Raw genomic sequence first — 26,229 nt, 5'->3', positions numbered from 1 at the left:
AGAATCATTGATCGGCTGCCTTCTGCATGCCCAACACTGAGGATTGAGCCCACAAGCCAGGCATATGCCCGACCAGGAATCAAATGGTGACCTCCTAGTTCATAGGTCAACCACTGAGCCATGCCAGCCAGGCCAAATATTTTAAATACCAAGCGGGCAGTGTGCTGTGAGTGCATACTTGGTCGTGACTTACAGAGAGGAGAGCACGTTGGGAAGCGCTCAGAAATGACATGCGGTGCAGCAGCGTCCACACCAGCTCCTGCCTGTGCAGTCACACACTGGGCAGGTTAAGATAATGTCTGACCTCCCTTTCGTCCTGTCCTATGACTCCATAGTTTCTTTTGTGCTTAATAGATAGCTCTTTCCTAGAAGCCAGTAGAATATTGCAAGAGTTGCCTCCACATAGAATTGGAACTTTCATTAAGAGACAACTGCATTCCGCCAGCCGGTGTTGCTCAGTAGGTTGAGCGTCTGCCCTTGTGCCAGGAGGTCACAGGCTCGATTCCCCAGTATTGATGTTTCTCTCTCATTGGTGTTTCTGTCTCTCTCTACCTCTCCCTCATCTCTCTGAAATCAATAAAAATGTATTAAAAAGAAACAATTACATTCTATTTATTCTGAGAACTGATTGAGTTAGTAGGAATAACCATGAGAACATCATCTTTTTGTGTAATTTTGCATAAGATTTTGAATTAATTAAAAAGTGGCCCTAGCCGGTTTGGCTCAGTGGATAGAGCGTCGGCCTGCGGACTCAGGCATCCCAGGTTCGATTCCGGTCAAGGGCATGTGCCTTGGTTGCAGGCACATCCCCAGTGGGAAGTGTGCAGGAGGCAGCTGATCGATGTTTTTCTCTCATCGATGTTTCTGACTCTCTGTCCCTCTTCCTTCCTCTCTGTGAAAAATCAATAAAATATATTTTTTAAAAAAGTGAAATATTTTAATACAGTTGTTGAATTTTGTCATGGGGCCAGAGGATCCATAGGAAGCATTTTCTCTGCTCATAAGACATATATACAGGGACATGCACTTTCCATAAGGCACTTTCCATAAAAACTCCTCACTATGCAGAGCTGGTTTCATTTTGAAACCCAGTACATTTTATAGCGTCAGGACCCTGCCAGGCTCCACCCCCACCACAGGGATGTCATATGGATAGTGAAGCTCTCTAGAGCAGAACCCATCCATGTCTTTTAGCATATATATATATATATATAATGTTTTTTCTTCTTGGGACACATTTCTGTTTCGGACCTGCCTGTTTTATTTGTTGAAGCATTTAACAATATTTCACATTTTCTTTCAGTCTTCACAGAAAAGTACTGTACTGCTAATCATGTGGATAAGCTGCCTGGCCCGAGAGACTGGGTGCAGATTCTACAGGATCAGATTAAACTGGCCAGAAGAAGGTTAAAAAGAGGCTCAGGTATGAATGCGCTGCGGGAAGATAATTGCAGAAGCCCTTTATTGAATTCCCAGGCATTGCACAGTGCAAGCTTTGCTCCCGGGTGCTTCGCCGTCTCTTGTCTTTTGAAGGAGAGGCGCTACATAAACGTCCTGTGGTTTTGTTTTTTAAAGTCTTATTCAAATGAGTTTTGAAACTCACCTGAAGATTAAATAGTGAAAATATGTCAGGCCATTCACTTTGAATAGTACAAAGGAAAAAGATTGCTCACCTCATCTGTGGGCTTACATTCTTATGGAGGAGAGTGGGTCTCTGTTGTGATTTGCTTCCATTGCCCATTGATTTTTGTTTGTTTGAATCTGCCTATCTTGGTAAAATGTACTATTTGTTTAAGGTAAAAAAAATAACAGTAATCATTCCGCCTGGAACACCATGAAATAGAGATTTTAAGTCAAATATTTATGTACTTAAACATTTTTTTAAATCTGGGCTTGGTGATTCTGGAATTTCTTCCAGGAAAAGTGAACACAGGGTGAATTATGACTATTCAGTCATTTGAAGTCTCAACCTCCCCATTGACAGTCGGCCAGTTTAGCAGTGAAGAGTCCCTTTGAGGTCAGTTTTCTGCTATCACGTAAAAATAATCATCTCAGGAGGTCGCAGACCTCTCTCTCTCTCTATTTTTTTAATCCTGATCAAACTTCAGTGTCTGCCCTGCTCAGAGCCACCTGTGCTCTGGGGCTTGAATGTGAGAGCCTGGGAGACAGACCTGAAGTGCTGACATGTTCCAGGCTTGGGTGGCATGGGATCCGTGAGAAAGCAGTACAGTGCATGAGGCTGTGTCGCTAACCGACCCTGAAGTATGTGAACTCACAGTGAGTGGTAGTCACTGTGACCTGCCGGTGGAGCACAGCTGACGGCCTCGGGAGAGCTCCTGGCACAGGCTGGGAAGACTCTGGCAGCATCACGAGACACATGGGCACCAAGGGACCAAGTGGTTTTCAGTATGAAAACCTTACAGCTCTTTTCTCTGAAAGTCGCTACTAGGACTCTAAAATGTTCAGCTGTAGGGTCACCTATGTATGTGAGCTCCACCTGAGCATCCCCTGACCTACCTATGATAGAGCTATATCAGCAATTTACAAAGCTTAGGTCCCAAGGTCATGTCTGACAAAGAAAATATGTAGCTTTGGATGATTTTTTTATTAAAAATCTCCCCATCATCTTTTTCTTTTATATTTAATTGATGCTCTTTTTATAAAGAGCAATAGACACTAGGTTTTTTTCTCTGTGCCACTGAGTGACAGCTACCACTGGCACAGTCCCAGGAAAAGGATGCACTCAGGGTTTTCTTTCGGCACCAGCTACCAAATCCTGGCCCACTCCTGGGGAGGACTGTGAAAGTGCTATGACTACTAATATTTTTAATTGGTAAAATATGTATTATCATATCAGGTAATAAGTCATAATGGGAGAAGATTTGGTTTCGAGTGTTACGGCTGCTCTTTACCAGCTCTGGGCCTTGGGCACGTCACCCCATCTTTCTAATCCTCAGCGTCCCTCTCATGAAGTGGACATAAAAATAAAGCCTGCCTCCGAGTTGGGAGGCTCAGACACATGTTGTACATGAATGTCTTTACAAAGGAAGCTAGTGTGTCTTCTCTGAGATTGTCTGCGTCATACACGGCAGTGCCTGGAAGCGGTGGAGGTCGCTGAGGAGTCATAACCCGCGGCCCCTCCCGTCCCGGGTGGGGACCAGCAGCCTGCCGTGCCTGAGCAGCGTTGCTTTACCGCTGCTGTCCCAGCGTCATTATTAATAAAGCCCCGTTCACTCTCAGAGGTTCCAGACTTGGATAAATGATCCGGTCATCCTCCCTGTCTCTCAGTGTTCTCTGCCTTCTCCTTCATTACAACTCACCACAGAGCGTGATAGAGTGGGAAGAGCCGGTCTGAATTCCTAGCTCTGAGCTGCCATTTACAAATTCCTGGGACTTTTGGACAAATTTTTCAGCCTCTAGCAGCCCTGCATCCTTCATTTATATAACAAGGCTAACAGCTACCTCAGGGGTGTTTTCAGAGATAGAATAAGACAATGTAAGTATTGCCAGTAACAGAGAACTGACACATAATCACACAAAAAATGCTCGTGACCTTATCTTCCTTCCCATTGCCAACCAAAAGCAAAACAACTCCTTTATCCTGGCCATTTCTTAAGACCACTACCTTCTCTTTCTCCTCGCATTGTTGGTCAGAATTCTTCCAAATAGATCTGCATCCCTGAGTGGGCTCCCCCATCCCAGTTCACTTTAGAATCCATTGCACTTTGCCCTCTGACCTCGTCCTCTACGTGAGCTCTTGCTGCATTCACATCCCAGCGACCAGATTTCACTCTCTTTATGTTAACACTCCGACAGCCTCCATGTTGATTTTTACTCTGTGGAACCTCATCCTTCGTGAAGCTCTCTTCCCTTGGATTCTATGACTTCATTCTCTTTGTTTCTCCTCCACATTTTCTGGCAATGCCCTCTGTCTCCTTCACTGCCTCTCCTTCACCCGTCTCCTAAAGCCAGCATTCCCAAGTTTCTGTCCTCCTTACTTTTCCCATTCTAAATCCTCACTCCTGACTTGAACTGTTCCGTCATCAGTGGCTCTCGGGTGTGCAGCCCCAGACATGGCCATGGCCCGAGACCCTAGACTTCATTCTCTGCCTCAGCTAATGAAATCTGATCTTACCTGCCCCAACTAAATACTTCTCGTTTCCTGTCCCCCGGAGTAAAATCCCCTTCTACATACCACCCCTGCCCTCAGTGTGGCAGGCAAGGCTCTTCATAGTCAGCCCCAAGCCCCTCACCAGCCTCATCTGCACACTCTTCCTGTTCTGAAATACGCTAGGTTTTCCACCTCACGCTTTCCCTCTGCCTGTCAGGACATCAGGTTCTTCCTCCTGGAGCCTTCCTAGGCAGCGCAGCACTTTAGTCTTCTGCCACCGAGGAGTCACCCACCTGTTTGTTCCAGTGACCATGAGAGCCTCCGGAGCACAGATGGCTTCTGAGTCATGTTTCTGTTCCAAACATTGTGTGGCACAGCGTGGAACCAACAAATGAACCAGCGAATCAATCAGTGGAAAAGAAGGAAAAATAGTCCACAGCAAAAAGTCTTACTGTTTAGCTCATCCAATTCCTGTGAGAACCTAGAGAGTGTTCTTTCATCAGTTTCTAACCCTAAAACCCACAGGGCAGCACTGTCCCTGAGCTCTGTTCTCCGAAACACGATCCTTAGGGCCCCTTAGCGTTTGCCTGTGGCCGCTCACATGGTTGTCCCAGAGTGCCCTTTCTTCCTCCTCCCCAAGCCCTTTCTCTTATTACCTTCTCTGCACCCCCATCTTCGTAGTTCCCTCCTAATTTCCTCTCTTCTCCTTTCCTCCCCCAAAGGTTGAGTCTTGTGTCATGGTGCCTGACCTCACTCAGGGGAGGTTAACTGAGTAACACTATATTCACTGCTGTCAGCAGGGTCTCTTATGCTTTCTTATGCTAAAGGCCTCCAGCCTCAGCCTTGGCCACCTCACAAAGCCTCTTGTATTACTTTATTTTTTAAAAAATATTTTTATTGATCTCAGAGAGAGGAAGGGTGAGGGAGTGATAGAAGCATTGATGAGAGAGAAACATCAATCAGCTGACTCCCGCATGCTCCCCACTGGGAATTGAGCCTGCAACCCAGGCATGTGCCCCATTCGGGAATCGAACTGTGACCTTCTGCTTCATATGTCGGTGCTCAATCACTAAGCCACACCAGCCAGTCTCTTTGTATTACTTTAGCCCCTTTAGATTCAGGCTCCAGGAAAGGATTGGGGTGGGGAAAAAAATGTTTTACAGTAAATGACAAGTGTTATCAAAGATAATTGCTCAATCATTTTACACAGTAAGTAATGCTTAAGCCCTAATACCATATTGAGTGCTGTGTCTCTTCTGTTTTATATCCCAAATCAGATTTCAAGTATGTAGCCTGAGCGGTGTGGTTACTAGTATTAAGTTGGTCTTGTGTTGCCTAAATCCTGCCTTGGCAATCTTGACTGTTGGGTATGTAAGAACTTCCATTTGTCTATTCATTTACAGGGGATAATTGTTGATCCCCCTAAGAGGGACACTAACTTTAATATTCAGGTTTGAGAGAGATCCAAAGGTGTCATAGTGAAGAGACTTAAATTGGGTGCTCAGCCCAAAGGAAAGGCAAAGGGCCAAAGTAGCAAGAACCAGCTACCCTTTGGTTCTCCACACACCACCCCAACTGTGCCGCCAGCTTCTAGTCCAGCCGTGGGCAAACTACGGCCCGCGGGCCAGATCCAGCCCGTTTGAAATGAATAAAACTATTGAAAGAAAAGACCGTACCCTTTTATGTAATGATGTTTACTTTGAATTTATATTAGTTCACACAAACACTCCATCTTTTGTTCCGGCCCTCCGGTCCAGTTTAAGAACCCATTGTGGCCCTCGAGTCAAAAAGTTTGCCCACCCCTGTTAGTCTGAGGTGGGCTAGCACATTCCTCCCCTCAGAATCCACAGAAGCATGCCGGTCCCTTCTTGTCTCACATGGGCTGGTAAGGTAAATGGAAAAGGGAGAAGTGCTTGGAGCTCCTTGGGGGCTTGAGGGACAAGAACTGTAAGTCCAGAATGCTGATGTTACTAACTGCAGAGGAACCCAGAGAGAGGAAGGAGGGGGCTTTGTGGACAAAACATGTGCCCATGGCTGGAGGCGATTACAAGTCCCTGAAGCACCTAAAACATTGAAGAAAAATGGTGGGGAGACTGTTGAGTGTCTGCTGAGTGTATTGGAGAGGCCTCTTCTCAGAGACGCAGAAACTGCCTTCCTGGCAGTGGGCCACGTGACTGAAATAGGAAGATCCATTTAAATTCTGTTTCCCCATACTATTTATTTTATGCATAAACAAACCTTTTTTTCCTGTTTCAGATGCTAAGACAAATTATTATGAGTTCTGGTCTCTATTCTCTTCCCCACTTCCCCCTCAACAAACACACATGCACACAGTAGGGACTTTTTCCCCCATTCCTGTTTCTCTGTCCCACAAACAGACTGACCAGTGAACACATTTCTCAACCACATGACACAGGCTCATTTCCACACGCCCATGCCTGCTTCTACAGAATGGGTCCCAAACCGTAGACTGCTCCCAGCCCTTCCCTTCCGGGGGAGCCTTGCACATGCCCAGAACATTGTGTGGCCTGCTCTGTAGTTATCATATTTGATTTTGGACATTTTCACTTTGACCAGAAGGTTTAGATTATCTGCCTAAATATTGGGGATCAGCACCTTGGCACTTTTCTGCCCCTCTAGCAGGTTCTGTTAGCATCCAAAAAGTGGAAGGTGCCACCTGGCTGGGTGGCTCAGTTGGTTGGAGCATCATCCTGTTCACCTAAAGATTGCCGGTTTGATTCCTAGTCAGGGCACATACCCAGATTTCTAGGTCAGTCCGGTCGGGGAGTATGGGAGGCAACCAACTGATGTTTGTCTCCTCCTCCTCTCTTTCTCTCTCCCTTCCTCTCACTCTAAAATCAATTTTAAAAAAAAACAAAACATATCCTCAGGTGAGGATTTTAAAAAAAAATGTGGAAGGTATCTAGAGAATCTAACCCTGCCACACAGACCAGACCAACACATCAGCAGTGACCTGCCAAATAGGTTTTGTCTCCCCATTTTTTCATATCCTGTGACACTTCATTCTCCTCAAGCAGCACAAAAGTGGGACCCCAGCAAATTGGAACTAGAGCCATTGTCATGCTGATAGGAACTCAGAGGCTTCCCAAAAATATTACTTGCTCTCCTGCTTTTAGTCTTCATTATTTTTGATCCAAATGATAATCCAAACAGTGTCTCACAGATATTCCACAATTTAACCTTTTTTTTTTTTATCATATTTGGCTCAATTCCTGGAATTAGATACAGACTCCACCTGGGCAAGCTAATCACCTCACTGTTTAAGAAAGCTCGCACTGCCCTAGCCAGTGTTCTCAGTGGTTAGAGCATCAGCCGGCACAGAAAAGGGTCGGGTTCAATTTCTGGTCAAGGGCATGTACCTGGGTTGCAGGTTCCATCCTCAGCCTTGGTCAGGGAGCATGAGAGAGGCAACCAATGTCTCTCCCACATCGGTATTTCTCTCTCTCTCTCTCTCTCTCTCTCTCTCTCTCTCTCTCTCTCTCTTTCTCCTCTTTCTCTCCCTCCCCCTTCCACTCACTCTAAAAATCAATGGAAAAGATCCCTGGGTGGGGCTTAACAACAACAAAAAAAGAAGAAGGCTCAAACTGCCTCTTGAAAAAATGCCCCATGCAGATCTGAAAGGTTGTTATATGAATCCAAACAGAAATTCATTTGGGGCTCTCATTACATGTAATAATTTTTTTCTATAACTGGAATGATTCCTTTCCTGGTGTGGATTTTTATCATTTTCATTAGATTATTTCCTCAGAGCTGAAATTGCAATTTTGTGTGTGTGTTAGCTCTACAAGTAAAACTGTCACTGCTATTACATTTTTATTGGACTTTCTCAATCTTTTCCAAATTTTACAATTTGTCACCAGGAAAGAAAGATGGTGAGGTCATTGTTATTGACAGATATTATAATTAAATTTGAGTAACACAGTCATGTTCTTCCTCCATGACCCTGTGCCCTGTTCATGCAGCTGGTATATACCAACTTATACATGTTTTTACATATATTGTTCTTACTAAAGCACATAATTGCATAGGCCTGCTTTTTAAAAGTGAAGATAACTTAATCACAAAAGGAAGATCAACTTATACCTAGAACCGATTTTTGTTATAACTAAATGAAAAGAAATTGAAATGGAAAGAGGAGAAAGTTACTCAAGTATAAAATGAACTGAAACTTGAAGATTTAAAAATTAGCTCATAGTCATATATGCGATATATGTTTGGATGATTAATAGCAAAGAGATTAAGAGTCCAAGCATAAACCTGAGTCAAGCCCTTGGCAGTGTCACTTACTAGCTGTGTCACCCTCGGTACATTTCTTGGCCTCTCTGTCTCAGTGTCCTCATTTGTTAAAATGGACATAATAACAGACCTGCCTTGAGGGGTTTTTCTAAGAGTTAGATCACTCAGTGTATGTCAAGTGCTCAGTAAATGGAAAGCATCTAATAAGTGATGGTGGCTAGCATTGCTATTATTATTATTGCTGGAGAACCTTTTAAATCTTAGACAATGAGTCTGGCCAGTGTTGCTCAATGGTTGAGCGTCGACCTATGAACCAGGAGGTCAGAGTTCAATTCCTGGTCAGGGCATGTAGAAGCCAGCTAATCAATGACTCTCTCTCATCATTGATGTTTCTATCTCTCTCCCTCTCCCTCTTCCTTTCTGAAATCAATAAAAATATACTTTAAAAAATTTTTAGTCCTAGACAATGAAAATTATCATGTAGTTCATCTATCAAATCCAATCAAACTAATTAGAAGAAAATAATATCTTCTAAATATAAAAATAACATGTTATTTTTTATATATACAGAATTGTAAAAACCCAAAGAACAAAGTTTTAAATACTTATAAGCCTTTCATTCAGAGAAACACTACTAATATTTTAATTTGTCCTGTATTTTATCTATAAATCTATATACAAAATTTTATTCTTACCATTTGTCGTATTGCTTGACTTGAATGTTTTTGTTGTTAAATATTCATGTACAACATAATTTTTAGGGGTTTCTACTTTTTTCCAAACAAAATTGGTCTTGACTGGTCTTTCTCTTCGCAACATTTTCTCTTTGTGGTGGATTGGGCGGGTCAGCAGACCGTGGGTCACTGAGTCAGTGTGTCCCAGTCAGAGGACAGGATGTGAGAGAGTGGACTAGAGTGGAAATCTTTGAGTCCTGATTGTGTTTAAAGCAACAGCAACAAAACACAAGAACATAGGACTAGCTTGCTTCCCAACTGAGCACTACAAGGTGATACAAATGCAGCCCTCATTTGACTAGCCTCACATGCACACAGGCAGGGAATGTCCCGCAGGGCCACCAGCCCGGGGACAAGGGGCACTGCTGACGTTATGCAGATGGCCATGATGAGATGTTTTGACCTGTCCTGTAGCATGCTGGGGAGATGGACAAGCCCATCAGCTCTCAGGAGACATATGGGCACCTGTATTTATGTTTAGTGGAAGGTTTTCTGTGACTGAAGGATCTACCTTTGGAAAATTCATAAGGAGATTGAAACATATCAGAGATGAGCAAATGTTTGCATTTTAAAACAGAAGTGATGGCTCTTTTAAAGAAGTGCTTATTCCTTCTGATTTTCTTTATGACTGAATTGATGCCAACTTAGATTGCCAGCTCCCGGATCTGAATTTCCAGTAATCTCCAAAGAAAGGGTCATTCTCAAGATTTCCTAAGCCCGCCCCACAGGAATGGTTCTGGAAATGACAAGCAAAAATCTACCACAAGAATTCACTAACCGCATGCATCATATTTCAACGATTCACACCCAAATATGGATGGATATTTAAGCCGATGTAAATAAGCGAAAAGCACTGAAATCATCAATGATCGATAGAATAAGCTTCATAAGCTATAAAAAAAATACTTAATACAGGAAAATTGATTTTATTTTATCTTTAAAATATTTTATTTAAATATTGGCACTAAAATCCATAATGTGAACTGGCTGGAGCTGAAAAGGGAAAAGAAAGGTGAAAACTCCTATGTATAATGGAGATTTAAAATTGTCTGACTGTATTGGTGAAATGGATGTGCTCCCTGAAACTAATGAGATTTGTGTTTTATGTTTGTAACCAGCAGAGGTAGCTGACGGTGATGAAAGACTGGACAGCATCTCTCTACCACCAACAGGTAAAACACATTTACATTTCCATCACCCACTGGAAAATACAGCAAAGGAAAATATATGCATTGAAAATGTTTTTAACATTAGAGATGCAGATGCTTGAGCAGAATGCTTCTGTAACAGAGCCAGACGACAATCAGAGGTGTGCAGTGCCCTGTGGTCAGACATGTTTGTCACAGTGGATATGAAAAGCTACATTTTTCTCACAGTTTTATATTCTTAAAAACCTCAGAACAGCAAGTCCTAAGAAATTAGTGTCACAAGACTTTGCCTCCCAAAACCTTTGGACATTAAAACATATTTTAACATGATATGACATTTCTTTTTAGAACAGGGATCACCAGTTTTAAGATGAAATTCATGTCCTTTCTGTCCTCTCTCACCTGCTCCAAAGGGCTTTGAGCAGCAGGCAGTCACAACTCTTCACACAGTGGGCACCTAGTGAATGCTGTGTTTTAACTGAGTGACTGAATACGCCAGTGCATCTGGCATGGGTGGCACATTACCAATGTTATAACCAGATCGCCCAATGCAACATTTCCCTGAAGCGTCTGCTACAATATCAAGCCATAGACATAATTCTGACCACATTATTTAACTCACAAGTGATATCCTTCTGCCCTGGTCTCCTGCCTCTGCATCAGTTCATCCCCGAGAGCCAGAGGGACAGGTGTCTAAGCCACAAGCCATGTGGCAAGCAATGTATTCCTCAGTTGGCCTCATGACTCTATTGACTGCCCTCAAAAGAATACATGAAGATTTTCTGCCCACAAAACCCAGATGCCCCAAAAAATCCTCTTAAGTGAAAAAGCTCAGTGCAGTGTTTTCTTCTCTAGATGTGGGCTGGTAAGTTTAAATGGAAATCAGCAAATGTGAATGGAATAGCTAGTCTGTGTAAGCACTCTACTAGGTCATGTGCTCATTGATAGCACTTACCCTGAGATGACAACCAAGAGTTCACAGGTGTAGGACAGACTTATGTCAGAGAACACTGGAGCAGCGAGAAAGCTCAGCCAGGTAAATAATACAGTGCTTTCTGCCATTGAGTAGCTAAGCAACAGGTCAATGGGCAAATGAAAAAGGACCTTCTTATATCAAGTTTTACCATATAATCATTACATAAAAGGGATTTCTCTTCTTGTTTGGCTATGTTTCCACATTTATGAATTAAGAGAATTGAAATGCATGATCTCTACTGTTCCTTCCCATCTGTCCTCCGAAAATCAGAACAACTCAGAATAGCCGTGTGCTTGTCACCCCTGGCCCATTCCCAGTAGACTCACCAAGTGCAGCTAATAATGAAACTGTGCAGTTCAGGAGGCCCCTTGGAGGAATACCATGCTGCTCTGGTTGTGCTGCCCAGGTTCCTCCCTCTCAGCCTACTGCCCCAGGGCATTTGCACTGCCCATCCTCACTGTCATTTGACACAGTGGACTTTTAAAAGTTACTATTACTTGAAAACCATTCCCTTTGTGTTTCCGTACCTGAAGATGGAGGCAGAGAGATGTTTCAGATGAGAAAATTGAACACGGGATGTAGAACCCCTCATGGAACTGAAAAGAGTTTCAAGGACCCTGAGAGTGAAGGAACGTTAGAGATCATCTAGTCCCATGCCTCCTTTTTATCCAGTCCTTTTATTTTACAGGTAAAACAGCCTGAGGCCCAGAAACACTAAATGACTTTCTCAAGGTCTCACAGCTGTTGATGGCCTCTCGACTCCCAGTCATTACATCGCATAGCTTTCTTACACCTAAGCCAAAGCCAGCTTTCCTCAGCATGTTTCTTAAAGATCCCAAGAGTTGATGGATGTGCTAATCCCTTCAGGATTCCATCTCACTGTCCCATAGTCTCCACAATTAGAATGTCCATCGTAAGTCCCCCGAAGTCCACTGCAGTTTCAAACTCATGGAATTCTTTCCGGAATATTGCCCAGCGCTGCGAGGTCATAATGAAGACAGGAGTAGAATGGCCCTACAGGTCTTTTCACTAGACTCTTGACAGAATTTTAACACAAACTACTAAACAGCATGATAAAAAGAAGTACTGTTTATCATTTAGAAAAGGGAAAAAAAATTCCCATATTGGTGCCCAAAATTTGTAGTAATGAAATTAAATAATTTTGATTACAGTAGCCTGTCTCTTGATTGCCACTGAAGTAAAAACCCAGTCTGGTGGCTTCTCTGAATACAAGGCTATTACTAACCTCTCCCTCCTGCGTGCACCCCCAGGAGACCCACCTTACTTGTACAGGCCCTTCTTCCTGGGATATGAGGCTCACTGGCCAGACTTTCTTTATCGTGTTTATTTGAGCTGTTAAAGATTTAACAGTGCTTTTATTAACTTTAGCTCTTCCTTTTCTTCCAAATTCATGTATATTGAGGAGAGGAGAGGAGAGTGTAAATATATGAATCAGAATCTAACAGGTCAGGGTTTTAGTCTGGCGGCCAAATGACATTTGTTTCGATCCATTTCATTTAAGCAAACTTAACAAAAATGGATAGGGATTTTATAGTGAGAAAACATTTTCCCTCAACCCTGTCAGTGAGCATTTTGGAGCAGCGCCCAGGACTCAGCACTGTGTTAGGTTGTGGTGAACAAACCCGCCCTCAGAGCCCCGCCCACTGTGACAGGCAGAGGCCAGCCGCCTGCAGCCAGGTGTGGAGGGTGCGGCTGATGGCAAAAACCTTCCAGGACTTGGGGACATTTGTGGTGGGAGAAAAGAGCATAGAGAAAGTAAAATCGTAACAGTGCTTTCTAAAATGTGATAAGGAGGCTTCTGAATTTGAAATAGAGTAGTGCAGAGCTCAGCTGGGCCTACCAGTCTTCGTCATCAATTGGCATTCCTTCACATACGTTTTAAACATTAATAAAGAAAAGTGAAAGGGAGAAAATGTAAATTAATTTTACCACCCAGGGACAATCATTATTGGGTATCCCCCCCCCCGACTTTTCTCTATATTTGATTTAGCCAATGGAGATCAAATATATAAAATTTTGTTTGCTGAGTTGGATTTTTTTAATGGGACTATTTGGAAAGAATTAGACCAGTTGTGAAGCTTTCAGTCAGTAAAGAATTATCAATGGGGTACAATAAACAGATAAGCCTTGGAAGGGGAATACCCCCCCCCCGACTTTTCTCTATATTTGATTTAGCCAATGGAGATCAAATATATAAAATTTTGTTTGCTGAGTTGGATTTTTTTAACCTAATAAGCACTTTTAATTTTAATTGAAAAATTACCATTTTTCATGCACGTATGTATTTGAATAGCTGCATGATAATCTGTTTTACAGGTAAATCATATTTTATTTGGCTCTTTTCTGTTACTGGACAACATATGGACATTCTCTAATAGTGATACACATTCAAGGGCTTCCTTGCAAAAATAATCATTACAAATCTCCAATGGCTAAAATTGTTAATTTAGCACCACTAAAGTCTTGGCTAAAAATTTGTGATTTAAACATGAAACACAGACACCTCACCCACAACATTTTCACGTATACAAACTACCTCTAGCCATGTCATAGGAAAGTGTGCAACTGCCTTCAGAGAAGTGCCCCCTTCATTTTCTTTCTCTGTTGTAGGTAATATATTTGACACCAGGAGAGAAAACAAGGAAGACTCAGAGCCAGATTTCACTGCCTAGACTTTCATTTAGTGACAATGCTCATTAGCATATGCACCGCTTCCCTTTGAATTTCCTCAAAGATCCACGTTAGCATTTCAGTGTACTGCAGAGTGTGCGTGTTCTGTGAAGTTTACCTGTCCTGTTTGAATAGTTTTGATGTACTATCTTTGTCAACTGTGATAAGCAAGCCTCCAATTTGGTATAAGATTTTTAAAAATCATTCCTAGAGTTGATTTATCACCCTTGAAGTCCAAGATCTGATCCAGTTAGTTCATTGTCCATTAAAAATAAGCAGCTCTCTCTTCCCCGTTTTTGTCCATAACATCAATGTGAATGTTTGGAGTTTTGAAGCATAGTTATTTTAACACAAATTGCTTAGATGCTATATAAAGGAGAATGGCACTTTCCAGGACTGAAAAGGGAACAGTTGTTAAAATTAATTAGACCTTCATCAGCTTAAAAAATGAAAAAGATGTTTTGGGAGACAGGATAGCCCTTCTGTTAGATGAAATCATTTGTGACATCAGTTCCCCCAAAATAACCATTTGTGCAAGGGGCTTGGCCCTCGCAGCCCCGGCTGCCTCAGCCCTCACAGTCCAGCTTCATCCGGAAGGTCATCCGGATGGTTCTTCTGCTCTTGGGTCTAATTAGCAGATTAGCTCTTTATTATATAGGATAAGGGTAAGTGATATATGAATTTCTTTGAAAGAAAAACCTTTTAGGAGGTGGTATCGACACAGTGACAGAGTAACTCATTGAAAGGTGAGAAACTCAGTAAGCAGTTACCTACTTGATACCTGCCAGCTGTTTTGACAGATGGTTTTAGCCGAGTGAGTGGGTCAGTGTTTTGACAACCAGCCACACACGTATTCCATTAATGTTACGTATTTTATTTGGTTCCTAGTACACTTACACTCCACTTTATATAAATCCAACAAATGAAAATCTGAATTCATTTTAGAGATATCATGCCACATGCATATTTGTTTTACAGAAATATTTTCATCTGGATTCCTTTCATATGATGGTAAATTTAAAATACCATTTTATTTAGAAACACTGCATTTGACCTCATTTATTTTATAAAGCAAATTACCTTGAAACTTTGGCACTTGACCCAAAGGCCAAAACTTGGCTTGAAAGAAATGTGGACTCAAAACACCAAACCCCAGGATGGGGGAGAGGGGGAATTACTGTGCTACTGTTCAATGCATTTCCCTAGCACTTCTTTTATTGAGTCAGAGAGTGTTAAAGCTCAGAGTTATTGTAGATGTCCTTATTAGTAGGACTAAGGGAGTCAGCTGGGGAGTGAGAGTCATGGTTGCCCAGGGCCAGGTAACCCATCAGTGGCCTGGCCAGGACTGGCATCTAACGGCCTTACTCCCCTGTCCAAGGTACTTGTGCCTCATCACACTGAACAGCTAAGCCTGAGTGAGGAGGGAGCTCTGGGATGAATCTGTTCTCCACTGAAGACCAGCTCATTAACCAACAGTGGCAGGAAGCTGGTGCGAGGTGTGGCTTGTGGCATCCGTCCAACTGCTAGACAGCTCATCTCATACATGTGTCTTTTGTTCATTGTCTTTGGAGGTTCAGAGTGGCTATTTCCATCACACCCTTAGTTAGCCTTTTACATGCGAGGCGAGCTGGTAATCACTCCCCTGAAACCAGCCTCTCTGATCACCAAGTCTGGTGAGATACTGTGAACAGGGCTTTTGTTTTTCTGCAACATATGTTTTCACACTGGTCTGCTGCCTCTCAGAAGAAAGTATTTCTCAAGGGAATTGAAAAGATTAATTAGTGCCCTTTCAGCTCTATTACAACACGATGACTATGTTGCTAATAGAGGTAGAAACGTTCACCTTCCCACTGTGGCATCTGTTAAGTACACACCACGCGCGTTCGGAGCACGTCCTTCCAAGACCGGGCGACAGCATGGAGTGTTCACCCCTGGAGGAGGGTGGGGACTGTTCAACTCACGAGTATGTGCAATGGATCCCCAAATTGGAAATACATATCATATAACTGCAAGAGTGAAATCATATTTTGTAAATTAAAATTGTATTTGTGTTTACTTACTGTGACTACTGTTCAGACTTTATTCAGAAATCCTTTCTATAGGCTTTCTTAGCAAAAGCAAACTGTTCCATATCTATGAATAATGTCTCAATCTTCTGTATATATGTTTTATTAATATGTAAATATTTAGATTTTTTTAAATTACTATGTTCTTTAAAAAAGTTCAACCCAAGGCTAGTGGTGAGAATGGTGTATGACACTGTGTTGTGATATCAATCCCCAAGATGCTCTTTATGCCCATTCTGGAAGAATACAATAAATTACTTTAATTGAAAGTGCCTGTTTCATGCCTGTGTGCCATTCCTCCCATGATTATGAAGAGGAGTCAATGCTAGTCATTAATTAAAAGGTATTTATTAATATTCTGGTGATCTTACCCAAGAAGTTTTATCTCCTTTTGAAGGAGATAAATTTTCAAGAATAAACTAAATTGCTACCAGAAAGATCATATTCAAATGTGGCGAGCCATAGGCTCTGCCCAGCCTCCCGATCAATGGCTGCAGCAAGTCCTCTGGTGACACTTGAGCATTAAGCACTGATATGCTTGAAGCCTCATTTTACGTGAATTAGGTAGCTTTATAATCTTCACTTTAAAGGTAAGCCCTGCTTCTATGGAAACAACACATCAGAAGGACAAATCAATCTTCTCTCGTACAGAGTAGCTGTTAAAACATAAATGTTTTATGCCCAGCCAGCGCGGCTCAGTGGTTGAGCATCGTTGGAGCTGACACACAGGTCTCTGCACGGGGGTGTTACTTGGCTCAGACTGGGGACACCAGGCGGAGCGATCTGGAGGATGACACACGAGTTCAGGTTCAGATGTTATTCCATTCATTCAGTCAGCAAGTGTTTGGGCCCTCGGGGTATGCATGGCACTGGCTGGGGCTGGCACAGCAGGCACGGAGCTCATTCTGACCATCACTCATGAATGACTGTGATCCTGGGAAACCGTCATATAAGGTACGTTGTGTTCCTGAACTAGAGAAGGGAACTTAAATGTGGAAGCTTTGTCCCAAACTAGAGGCAATCAAGATTTGAAGTCCTGTTCATTTCATATAATTCAAGTCTCAACTAAATTTCATCATCTCCAAGGGATTCGTGACTATCCGCTCACAAGTAACCACCAGTCTCCACCATCTAGTCACAGTGACCCTTGCCGCTCTCTGAAATTGTCTTGCTGTTTATGTGGTTTTTATCATCCATTTTTCCTCTGGAATCTAAGCCTCGCGATGTCAGGGCTCTTATCTGTAAGGCCATTAAGATTTCAGGCCCCGCTGAAAGCACATTTCAGGACGCTCCCTCTCCCTCTGCCCCTGCAAGCGTGGACTGGGACAGATGGGAGCATTAGTGACCACATGACTCCCTTTCCTTCCCGTAGTCTTGGATCATGTGCACTTCCCATTGTCCCTACATCACCACTCTTCATAAATGGCGGTGAAATTGTGTCAGTGGACCCACCAAAGAGATGCTGGGTGGCTCCAAGAGAATTGATAACTAACGATTTAAAGCAACACTTTGAATTGCCACCAATCAATGCCTCTGCATTTTGTAATCACAGAAGCATGAAACTGATCATGCCCCCTAAATATATATATACTGTATATTATATACATATGTATATTTGTTTATTTATGCCCATTTAGTTATCAGTGAAATTAAAAGAATGTTAAAGAGTCAATGAAAAGGCCAAAGAGTGACCTAGGACTGGAGCCCGGTGGGAAAGCCCAGTGTGATGTGCTTTGCTCCTACTGAGACCCTGGACACACCGGATATTCCAGGGCCGTGTAAATTGGGGCAAGGGCTGCCCTTTTTTTTTTTCTAATCTGTTAATGCTGAGAAATTGGAGGATATTTTTAACCTAAATTTTGAAGCTAAGTGACTTGAGATGATTCCTTTAAAATACTTTCCAAAATTCAAACTGATGCGAGTGTATTAAATGGGGGAGCTGGTCAGAAACCAGCCCTCTCAACTTCCAGGTGTGCCTTCTCTCCACCACAATGCTCTCACAGATTGAAAACCTGAAGGGCCCTCAATGTGAATATGGAGAGAAAAATCAATTTTACAAAGGAAATCGAGTGTCCTAAATTGGTTCAATGAAGTGGGGGACCAATTGCACATTCTGGTAGAATAGCTACTTTCTGCTGTACTTTAGCAATGGAGGAAGAAAGGGAATACATTATAATAAATGACACTCTGTATATCACTGAGTTTAGCATCCTCCAAAAGTGATGTATTTCTAACCAATGGATAGGGAAAGTCAGAAGTGACTCAATTAACAACCCCACGCTAACCCCACCCCCATCTTGTGATGAACACAGTGCATTGCATAGTCCTTAGGAGAAACGTTTCACTGGGTGAAGCAATGCCACCTTCCTCCATGCCCACCTGTCACCAACACTCCCTGTAACAAGGAGCTACAGCTGTGGGTAGCCGTTAAAATTGTGTTGGTTGCCCTAGGGGGTGTCACTCAATGGTTAGAGCATCCGCCAGCACACCAAAGGGCCCTGGATTTGATTCCTGGTCAAGGGCTCATCATACCTGAGTTGCAGGTTCACTCCCTGGCCCAGTCGGTGTGTGGGGGAGGTAACCAATCAATGTGTCTCTCTTACATCAATTGTCTCTCCCCCTCTCTCTTTCTCTAAAAATCAATAGAAAAAATATCCTCAGGTGAAGATTAACACAAAAAACGAAGGTTGTGTTTGTTTCTATGGTTTAAGGCATGCACTGTTCAAGTGTGTTTGTCCCATCCACCTGCTCTTGGTGTTCCCGGGAGCTGTCTTCCCTCGCTTTGTCCCAGCGGGACTCGCTCAGCAGTTTCGGCGGAGCGGGCGTATGTTAAACGTTAGAGTGACTCCTGGACACTGGCTGTTGACCATCCTAAAGACAGGAGCCGAAATGCACCTTGATTGTGCCGAGGCTTGATCATAAATAACAGCTTTAGAAAAGGAACAAACTCAAAGACCAAGTGATTACTTTTAGTTGGAAAATACCCAATAGCTTAGGAGGTGAGAAGGAGAAGGTGGTGGAAGTTGATGAAATTAGTCTGAATTCATTTGAAAAACTGAATGCAGGAGAAAAGCCAGAATATAGAAAGAACTTTAGCAATTCAAAAACAAAATCCCTGGCCGGTGTGGCTCAGTTGGTTGGAGCATCCTCCAGTGCACCAGGAGGTCAAGGTTTGACTCCTGGTCAGGGCACATACCGAGATTGTGGGTTTGATCCCCTGTCAGGGTGCATACAGGAGGCAACTGATCAATAGATGTATCTCTCTTATGTCTCTCTCTCTCTCTCTCTCTCTCTCTCTCTTTCTCTCTCTCTCTCTCCATTCCTCCCTCTCTAAAATCAATTTTTATAAAACACTAAAAAAACACACACACAAAAAAAACAATTTAAAAGTGGGTAAGCCATAGCCAGTATGACTCAGTTAGAATGTTGTCCTGTACACAGAAAGGTCACATTTTCAATTCCCAGTGAAGACACAAACCTGGTTGCAGGTTTGATCCCCGGTCAGGGCGTTTAGGGTTCGTAACACAGGCAACCAATCAATGTTTCTCTCTCTCTCTCTCTCTCTCTCTCCTTTCCTCTATGTCTAAAATCAGAGGATTTTTTAAAAAATGTGCTCAGCTGTTGTGGCTCAGTGGTTGAGTGTAGATCTATGAACCAGGAGGTCACGGTTCAATTTCTGATCAGGGTACATGCCCGGATTGTGGGCTCCATCCTCAGTGTGGGGCATGCAGAAGGCAGCTGATCAATGATTCTCTCTCATCATTGATGTTTCTCTCTCTCCCTTTCCCTTCCTCTCTGAAATCAATGAAAAATGTATTTAAAAAATAAGCTGCTTTTAATAAATAAATAAAATTGGGCAAAAGATGGGAACAGCCTTTTCTTAAAAAATATGTAAATGTTCAATAGGCTGAAAAGCATATTAAAAGATAGCATCATAAGTCATTAGGGAAATGCAAATCAAAATCACAATGAGATACCACTTTAAACCTACAAAGATGGCTATAGTCAAAATGCCAGACAATAAGGAGCATTGGTGACAATGTGGAGAAATTGGACTCTCAATATTGCTTTTCCCTTTGGAAAAGGTTGACAGTTCCTCTAAAAGTTAAACATAGAGTTACCATCTGACCTAGCAATTACATTCTAGGTATATACCCAAGAGAACTGAAAACATCTGCACACAAAGACTTGCACACAAATATTCAGAGCAGCATTATTCATAATAGCCAAAAAGTCGAAACAACTTGAATACCCATCAACTGATGAATGAATAAACAAATGTGGCATATCCACGCAATGGAATATTCTTTAGCAATAAAAATGAAGCACTGATACATGCTAACATGGATGAACCTTGAAAACATTATGCTAAGTGAAAGAAACTAGATACAAAGATCACATATTCTATCACTGTGTTTTTGTGAAATATCTGGAATAGGCAAGTACATAGAGACAGTAGGCAATTAATAGTTGCCTATGGCAGAGAGGGGGAGCAGTAATGAGGAGTGATGGCTAATGGATGCAGGGTTTCTCATTGAAATGATGAAAATGTTCTAAAATTAGATAGTGGTGATGGCTGCACAACTCTGTGAATATATAATCACTTTAAAGTGATTACTAAATAGCCCTAGCCAGTTTGGCTTAGTGAATAGAGCGTTGGCCTGTGAACTGAAGGGTCCTGGGTTCGATTCTGGTCAAGGGCACATGCCCAGGTTGTGGGCTCAATCCCCAGTGGGGGTCATACAGGAGGCAGCCTATCAATGATTCTCATCATTGATGTTTCTCTCTCTCTGTCCCTCTCCCTTCCTCTCTGAAATAAATAAAAATATATTTAAAAATAAATAATAAAGTGATTATTTAATAATAATAGCATTAGACCCTCTACTCTATATGTGTCAATTAATTCCAGATGTTTAAAGGATTTAAGTAAAACAAGTCATTAAAATACTAGAAATTTAAATTAATATTTATAATCAGCCTGGGGAGATAAAGGATTTCCCAAAAATAGTGCCATAGGAAGCAATTATCAAGTAAAAATTAATTCATTTTATTAACTAAAACTTTTAAATCATACTTCAAAGATTTTACAAAATTGAATAGCAAATGGCAAAATGAGAAAAGTATTTGTAGAAAAAAGTGGATATTAAGAAAGCATAGACTTAATACAAAGTACACATCCAACTCATAAATCAAATAGCCAATAAATATTAAAATACTAAAATTAAACACAAAATATCAAATATTTGGGTTATTCAGTTGGCAAAAATGGAAAGAAAGGTATCAGCAGTGTTTCTTGTGGTGAACAGTACTGATAGGCATGTTAATGGTATAATATTTCTGAGGGCAGTTTGGCAATACAAATAAAATTTAACACCGTTGACCCAGCAATTCTACTTGAAGGAATTTATCTGAAAGAAATAAAGATTTGCCCAAAGATTAAGCCACTATGTTCATCACAACATAGTTTAAATGGTTAAAAAAATTAATGCGTATATCCAATAATATTTAAAATTATACTACATCCTTAAAGTGGAATACTGTGCAGCCATTTTAAGTAGTGTAGGTCGAGATCCACAGTTAATTAATTGGAAAAAGCAGGTCACAATAATATGGATTGCAGGATTTTTTTTCCTAATATACATACTCATAGAAAAGAGTCTAAGAGAACACACACCAACATGTTTGATGATGGCTACCTCTCAACGGTGAGATTATGGTTACTTTAAAAATTTTTTCCTGTTGTTTACCTAAATTAACTTTTCTGTGATGAACATGTGCTGCTTTTGCAATGAGGAACTTATTTTTAAATTTTTTAATAATGTAGAAGAATATTTAATGGCATGGAGAAATGTTCATGATATATTTATTGCAAAATAATATGTTCAACCTGATTGAATTTTTTAAATTTCAGAAATATATTTATTTTTATAAAGTTGGATTTAATTGTAGTTGTAACTACAAACACTGACAAATTGCAGTCCGAAAATATATACCAAAAGTCACCAACAGTTCTAAAGAGGTATAGATGATGTGTTAACCATCAGCCTGACCAATTTTGTAAAAGAAATATTTGTATGCATGCACAGAAGAATAGAAAGTTGTTAACAGTGGTTATCTCTGACTTTAAAAGATTATTGATGTACATTTTTTAAAATGAACATATGTCATTTTCAAAATAAATAAAGGTAAAGGAAGAAAAAGGCTTAGTGGTCTACATATTTGCATATATGTAATGCTCCCCTCTTATGTACTCTTAGGAATACCTGAAATATCGATGTAAACTCTTATGATACAGGCTTCTGAATTATCACATAAGTGCCAGTGAAAACTTCAGCTTGTTATTCCAGTAACACATATATTCTCATTAATCCAATAACATGTACCTCCTTGTTACTCCAATAACATGTAACCCCTTGTTTCTTCAATAATATATACCTGGAACCTATTTACAGGACTATGGAGGTTAATGCTTTACTTTGAAGGGGTAAACAGTCATCTGAAGCTTGACAGAAAAAGTACAAAAAAGATATCCTCTCTGTAGCTTGAAAGGAAACTGGGTGCTTTATAAAAAATGTATTAGTTGCAAGACCAGAAGAAATCCATCTGAGGCATAAGTGCACTTGACACATCAGTTCAAAACACAATCCCGTCAGGGCCAAGCGATTTGGAGAGAATGACTACCCCGGAAACATAAAACATCGAGTGGGCTGCTCTAACAAATGAGTGCAAGAACCTAAGCAGTCAGGGTGATAGCCTGTTCTCCCGTAGGCTTATGCACCTGTGCAATTCTGCACTGACCTCACAGGTGATGTCCTTCGGAACACTGACCTGTGGCCATCAAGCCCACATGCTGTGACAACTCTGAGAAAACCTGCTAACACATGGGGGACACGTGCATGCCAGGCACAGTGCTAACACCTTAACGTACAGTTCAACTCATATAATCTTCAAAATATCCTAAGAAGTAGATACTATTATCTACTAGTAAATCCAATCAGGTGGAACATATTATTTTCCAATAAATATATCATGAACATCTCTCCATGTTCCAGCTCACATAATTAAGGAGCAGATTTTAGACAAGATTAGAACCCAGGATGTGTGACCCCTGCTCCCATGGAGAGATGGGACCAACAGCCCTTGAACACCTGGGAGATACACAGGACCCCAACCTCAAAGCCCTGAAGTTACTTGTGGCTAATGAGGACAATGTGTGAATTCCTCCTGTTATGCAAAGTACTGAGGTCCCAGAAAACCTCAGTGTGTTGTTTGTGGATTCCAAAGAAATAACCTGTAAGGCTGGCTGTGAAAGACATGGGTTTGTTGGGATGTGTGTGCACACCAGTGGTGGCCTACCAGTGAGGTTTACCACCGCACCAGCTGCCACCAGTGAAGTTGTTCCATTAAGACTCATCTGACCTGCAGACGGGTCGCTCTGGGGGTGGCCAGTGGGTGCTTTTGTTTGCAGCCCCCAGACTTTCCCAACACAAGGTTCTTGAGAGCACAGAAAAGAGAGGAAAACAGGGCATGCAGGGGGAGGGGAACGTGCAGGAGATCGAAACACTAGCTGTGGGCAACCCAGGCTCATTTACTAGTAGAAGCAGCTTCTCTTTGGCCTGGATTGTAAACAGCTAGGTTCTCAAGGTCTCACAGTCCATTTACAGATGGCCTTCACTGTCTCCCATGTTTCCATTGACCATACAACTCCCTTCATGCATCAGAGCAGATCCAAAGCTTTGCCTGTGATAGTGTCTCTTCCCCTTACATTCTGAGGAGAGAGGACTGGGTGGCATTACAGAAGTACAGGAAGTGCCAGGATCCCAGGGATCCATGGAAGAAGGGAAAGTGTGGGAACATGGACTGTTGGTGTTGGCTGTGGGGAAAAGTTGAGACCCAGCCCCCTTTTTACTGGCTGCTGGGCTGAGGCCCTAGAGGGCAGAGAGGAGTTAGAGGCAGAAACTGACACCTGAATTTTCTCTCCCTTAAGCCACATAATCAGCTTGTCACTCCCTTACCCAAATCCTTCTCAGAGGCTGTGTCCTCCCAGCCCTTCCTTTGTATGGTTGCCCTAGAAAGTCACATAACCCACTCAGCACTTGATCGGCACTCCACCCTCCAGAAGGACCCTGAGGGCCATGACCATTATGGCCCAGGAGGTCAGGCAGCACCAGCTGCAGAAGAAATCAAAACCACAAGATCAAAAAAAAATTAAATAAACCGACAACTATTTACTGGGCACCTACTATGCAGAAGGCCTTGTACCAGGACTAAATGAACTTACATATGGTCACTGCTGTCAAGGGGTCAGTGAGGATACAAGACAAAACCCACCACAATCACAGCAGCAATACAAGATCCAGGAACTCTGTACAAGAGGCCACAAGGTGCCACACGGGGTCTGGCCAAAAGATGAACAGACAATCAACAAAATTAGGAGTTCAGAGATGGACACACATTGGAAGATTTTGTGGAGGAGGGGGGACCCAAACTGAGTCTTGAAGGATGGAGGGAACTTGTACAGATTGCGAAGAGGGCGGGAGTCACCCTGCAGGTGGCCAGTACCAGGAGAAGGCTAGGTGTGAGAAAGGGCAACATGCTGATCTCAGAAGTCTGCTATCTCCAAGGGCAGGAAGTTTGGCTGGGGTCGTAGGCATGGGAAGAGATGAAGCTTGGAGCCCAGTGGTCAAAAACCTTGAAAGCTGGACTATGGAATTCTGGAATTTATTCTATAGGCCAGAGTTTCCAACGTGTATTTCCTAGAATATTTTCTTGATAGAATTTTAATAGGTATTATTGGACTAAATGGAGTCCGGTACCAATTCCAACATGGAGAGGCGGATTCTCCAAACCAACAAGAAATTCTTAGACAGGAGCTGTGTGTCCTACCATTCAATTAACTTCTAACGCTGGCTATCTGGGGTTAGCATCGGGTTCCACAGGTTAGGGGCTCAGTCCTATAAGAATGTCCCCCTACCCCTCACTTCAGATGCCAATTGCAAGCCTAGGCTGTCACCTGTGCTTCTGACTGACAAATTATAAATCAGAGATTCCCAAGACCCGCTCCTCAGGTTGAATTAATTTGCTAGAGTGGCTCAGAGACCTCAGAGAAATCTTTTACTTACTAGGTTACTGATTATAACTCAGAAACAGCCAGACTAAAGAGCTGGCTAGGGCAAGATGTGGGGAAAGGGCGAGCAGCTTCCATTTTCTCTCTGAAACAGGAACTTTAGGAGAATATAGGCAGGCTTAGGGAATTTTCAAATTGGGGTCCATGGGAAAACACAGGGCTACAGATTGGAAGAAGATACATTTCCACAACACAAGGAAGCCAAGTGGAGCTACATTTCCATAAGACAAGGGAACTGGAAGTAACCAAAAAAGGTCTATATTTACAAAACCAAGAAGGAAGAAGAAAGCCCAGAGGATATAGGAGGAAAATGAAGGAGAAGGGCTTCAGTAGTTACTATAGTAACCAATTTGAAAGGGAATATTGACCAATCAAAGGGGATATCAGGGCACAGGAACTGCAGCCTTTATAAACTGTTGAAACAGGAAGTTGGTGGGACCCTTTCCCTCTCCCCACGTGGGAGTCTGTACTTGTTCTTCAATAAATCTCCATCTTTGCTATACCACCCTCTGTCCATGGATTCATTCTTGGACTCCAATGGACAAAGAACCTGGGTTCCAGTCCAAAAATTCCATATCATCTCCAGGTGCACCACCCCCCCGAATCTCCATGTGTTCCTCAACCCAGCACCTCGTCCTTCAAACCCTGACCTTTGGGGGTTTTGTGGAGGCTTCCTTACTGTTAGCAATACGGTGAGCCCCCAAATTCAGGGTTTCTGATAGAACACAAAACATACTTGGGAGCCAGGCAGCAAGGCAAACATCTTTACTTCTTTGTAGGAAGGTGCGCACACATGGTCTGACACACATGACCTGTCCTTTGCTCTTGATTGGAGCTCAGGTGCACAGTCTTGCATGATTGGCTAATTCAAAGGGAGGGTTTGGCCTTTGCTGTTTCAAGATGGCAGCCCCCAGGGGAGCTGCAAGCCATGTGGCCCATATGGCAGCTGCCAAGTCACACAGTCCAACATGGCAACTATCTAAACTGTTCTTTGACAGAAAAGATGACCTGTTTACTCTCACAGAGAAAAGGGGGAGTGAAATATACGGTGACAGAAGGAGATTTGACTTTGGGAGGTGGGCACACAATGTAATATAAAGATCACACATCACAGAAATA

General features: G+C 42.3%; 1 protein-coding gene across 1 annotated transcript in view; it reads left to right on the top strand.

Annotated features, from left to right (window-relative positions):
• The window catches only part of BEND7 (BEN domain containing 7), an 81,377-nt gene extending 65,142 nt beyond the window's left edge, over positions 1-16,235 (top strand). Inside the window, exons 6-8 of the mRNA XM_006776181.2 lie at positions 1,304-1,423; positions 10,221-10,274; positions 13,858-16,235. Coding sequence (XP_006776244.1) covers positions 1,304-1,423; positions 10,221-10,274; positions 13,858-13,919 — 236 coding nt within the window. The 3' untranslated portion in view covers positions 13,920-16,235. The remainder of the gene's footprint in view (positions 1-1,303; positions 1,424-10,220; positions 10,275-13,857) is intronic.
• Positions 16,236-26,229: the final 9,994 nt, after the last annotated feature.

Source organism: Myotis davidii, unplaced genomic scaffold (assembly GCF_000327345.1).
Source record: "Myotis davidii unplaced genomic scaffold, ASM32734v1 scaffold749, whole genome shotgun sequence".
Classification (NCBI taxonomy): Eukaryota; Metazoa; Chordata; class Mammalia; order Chiroptera; family Vespertilionidae; genus Myotis; species Myotis davidii.
Note: the sequence above shows the minus strand (reverse complement) of the source record. Positions and strands in the feature narration are given on the sequence as shown.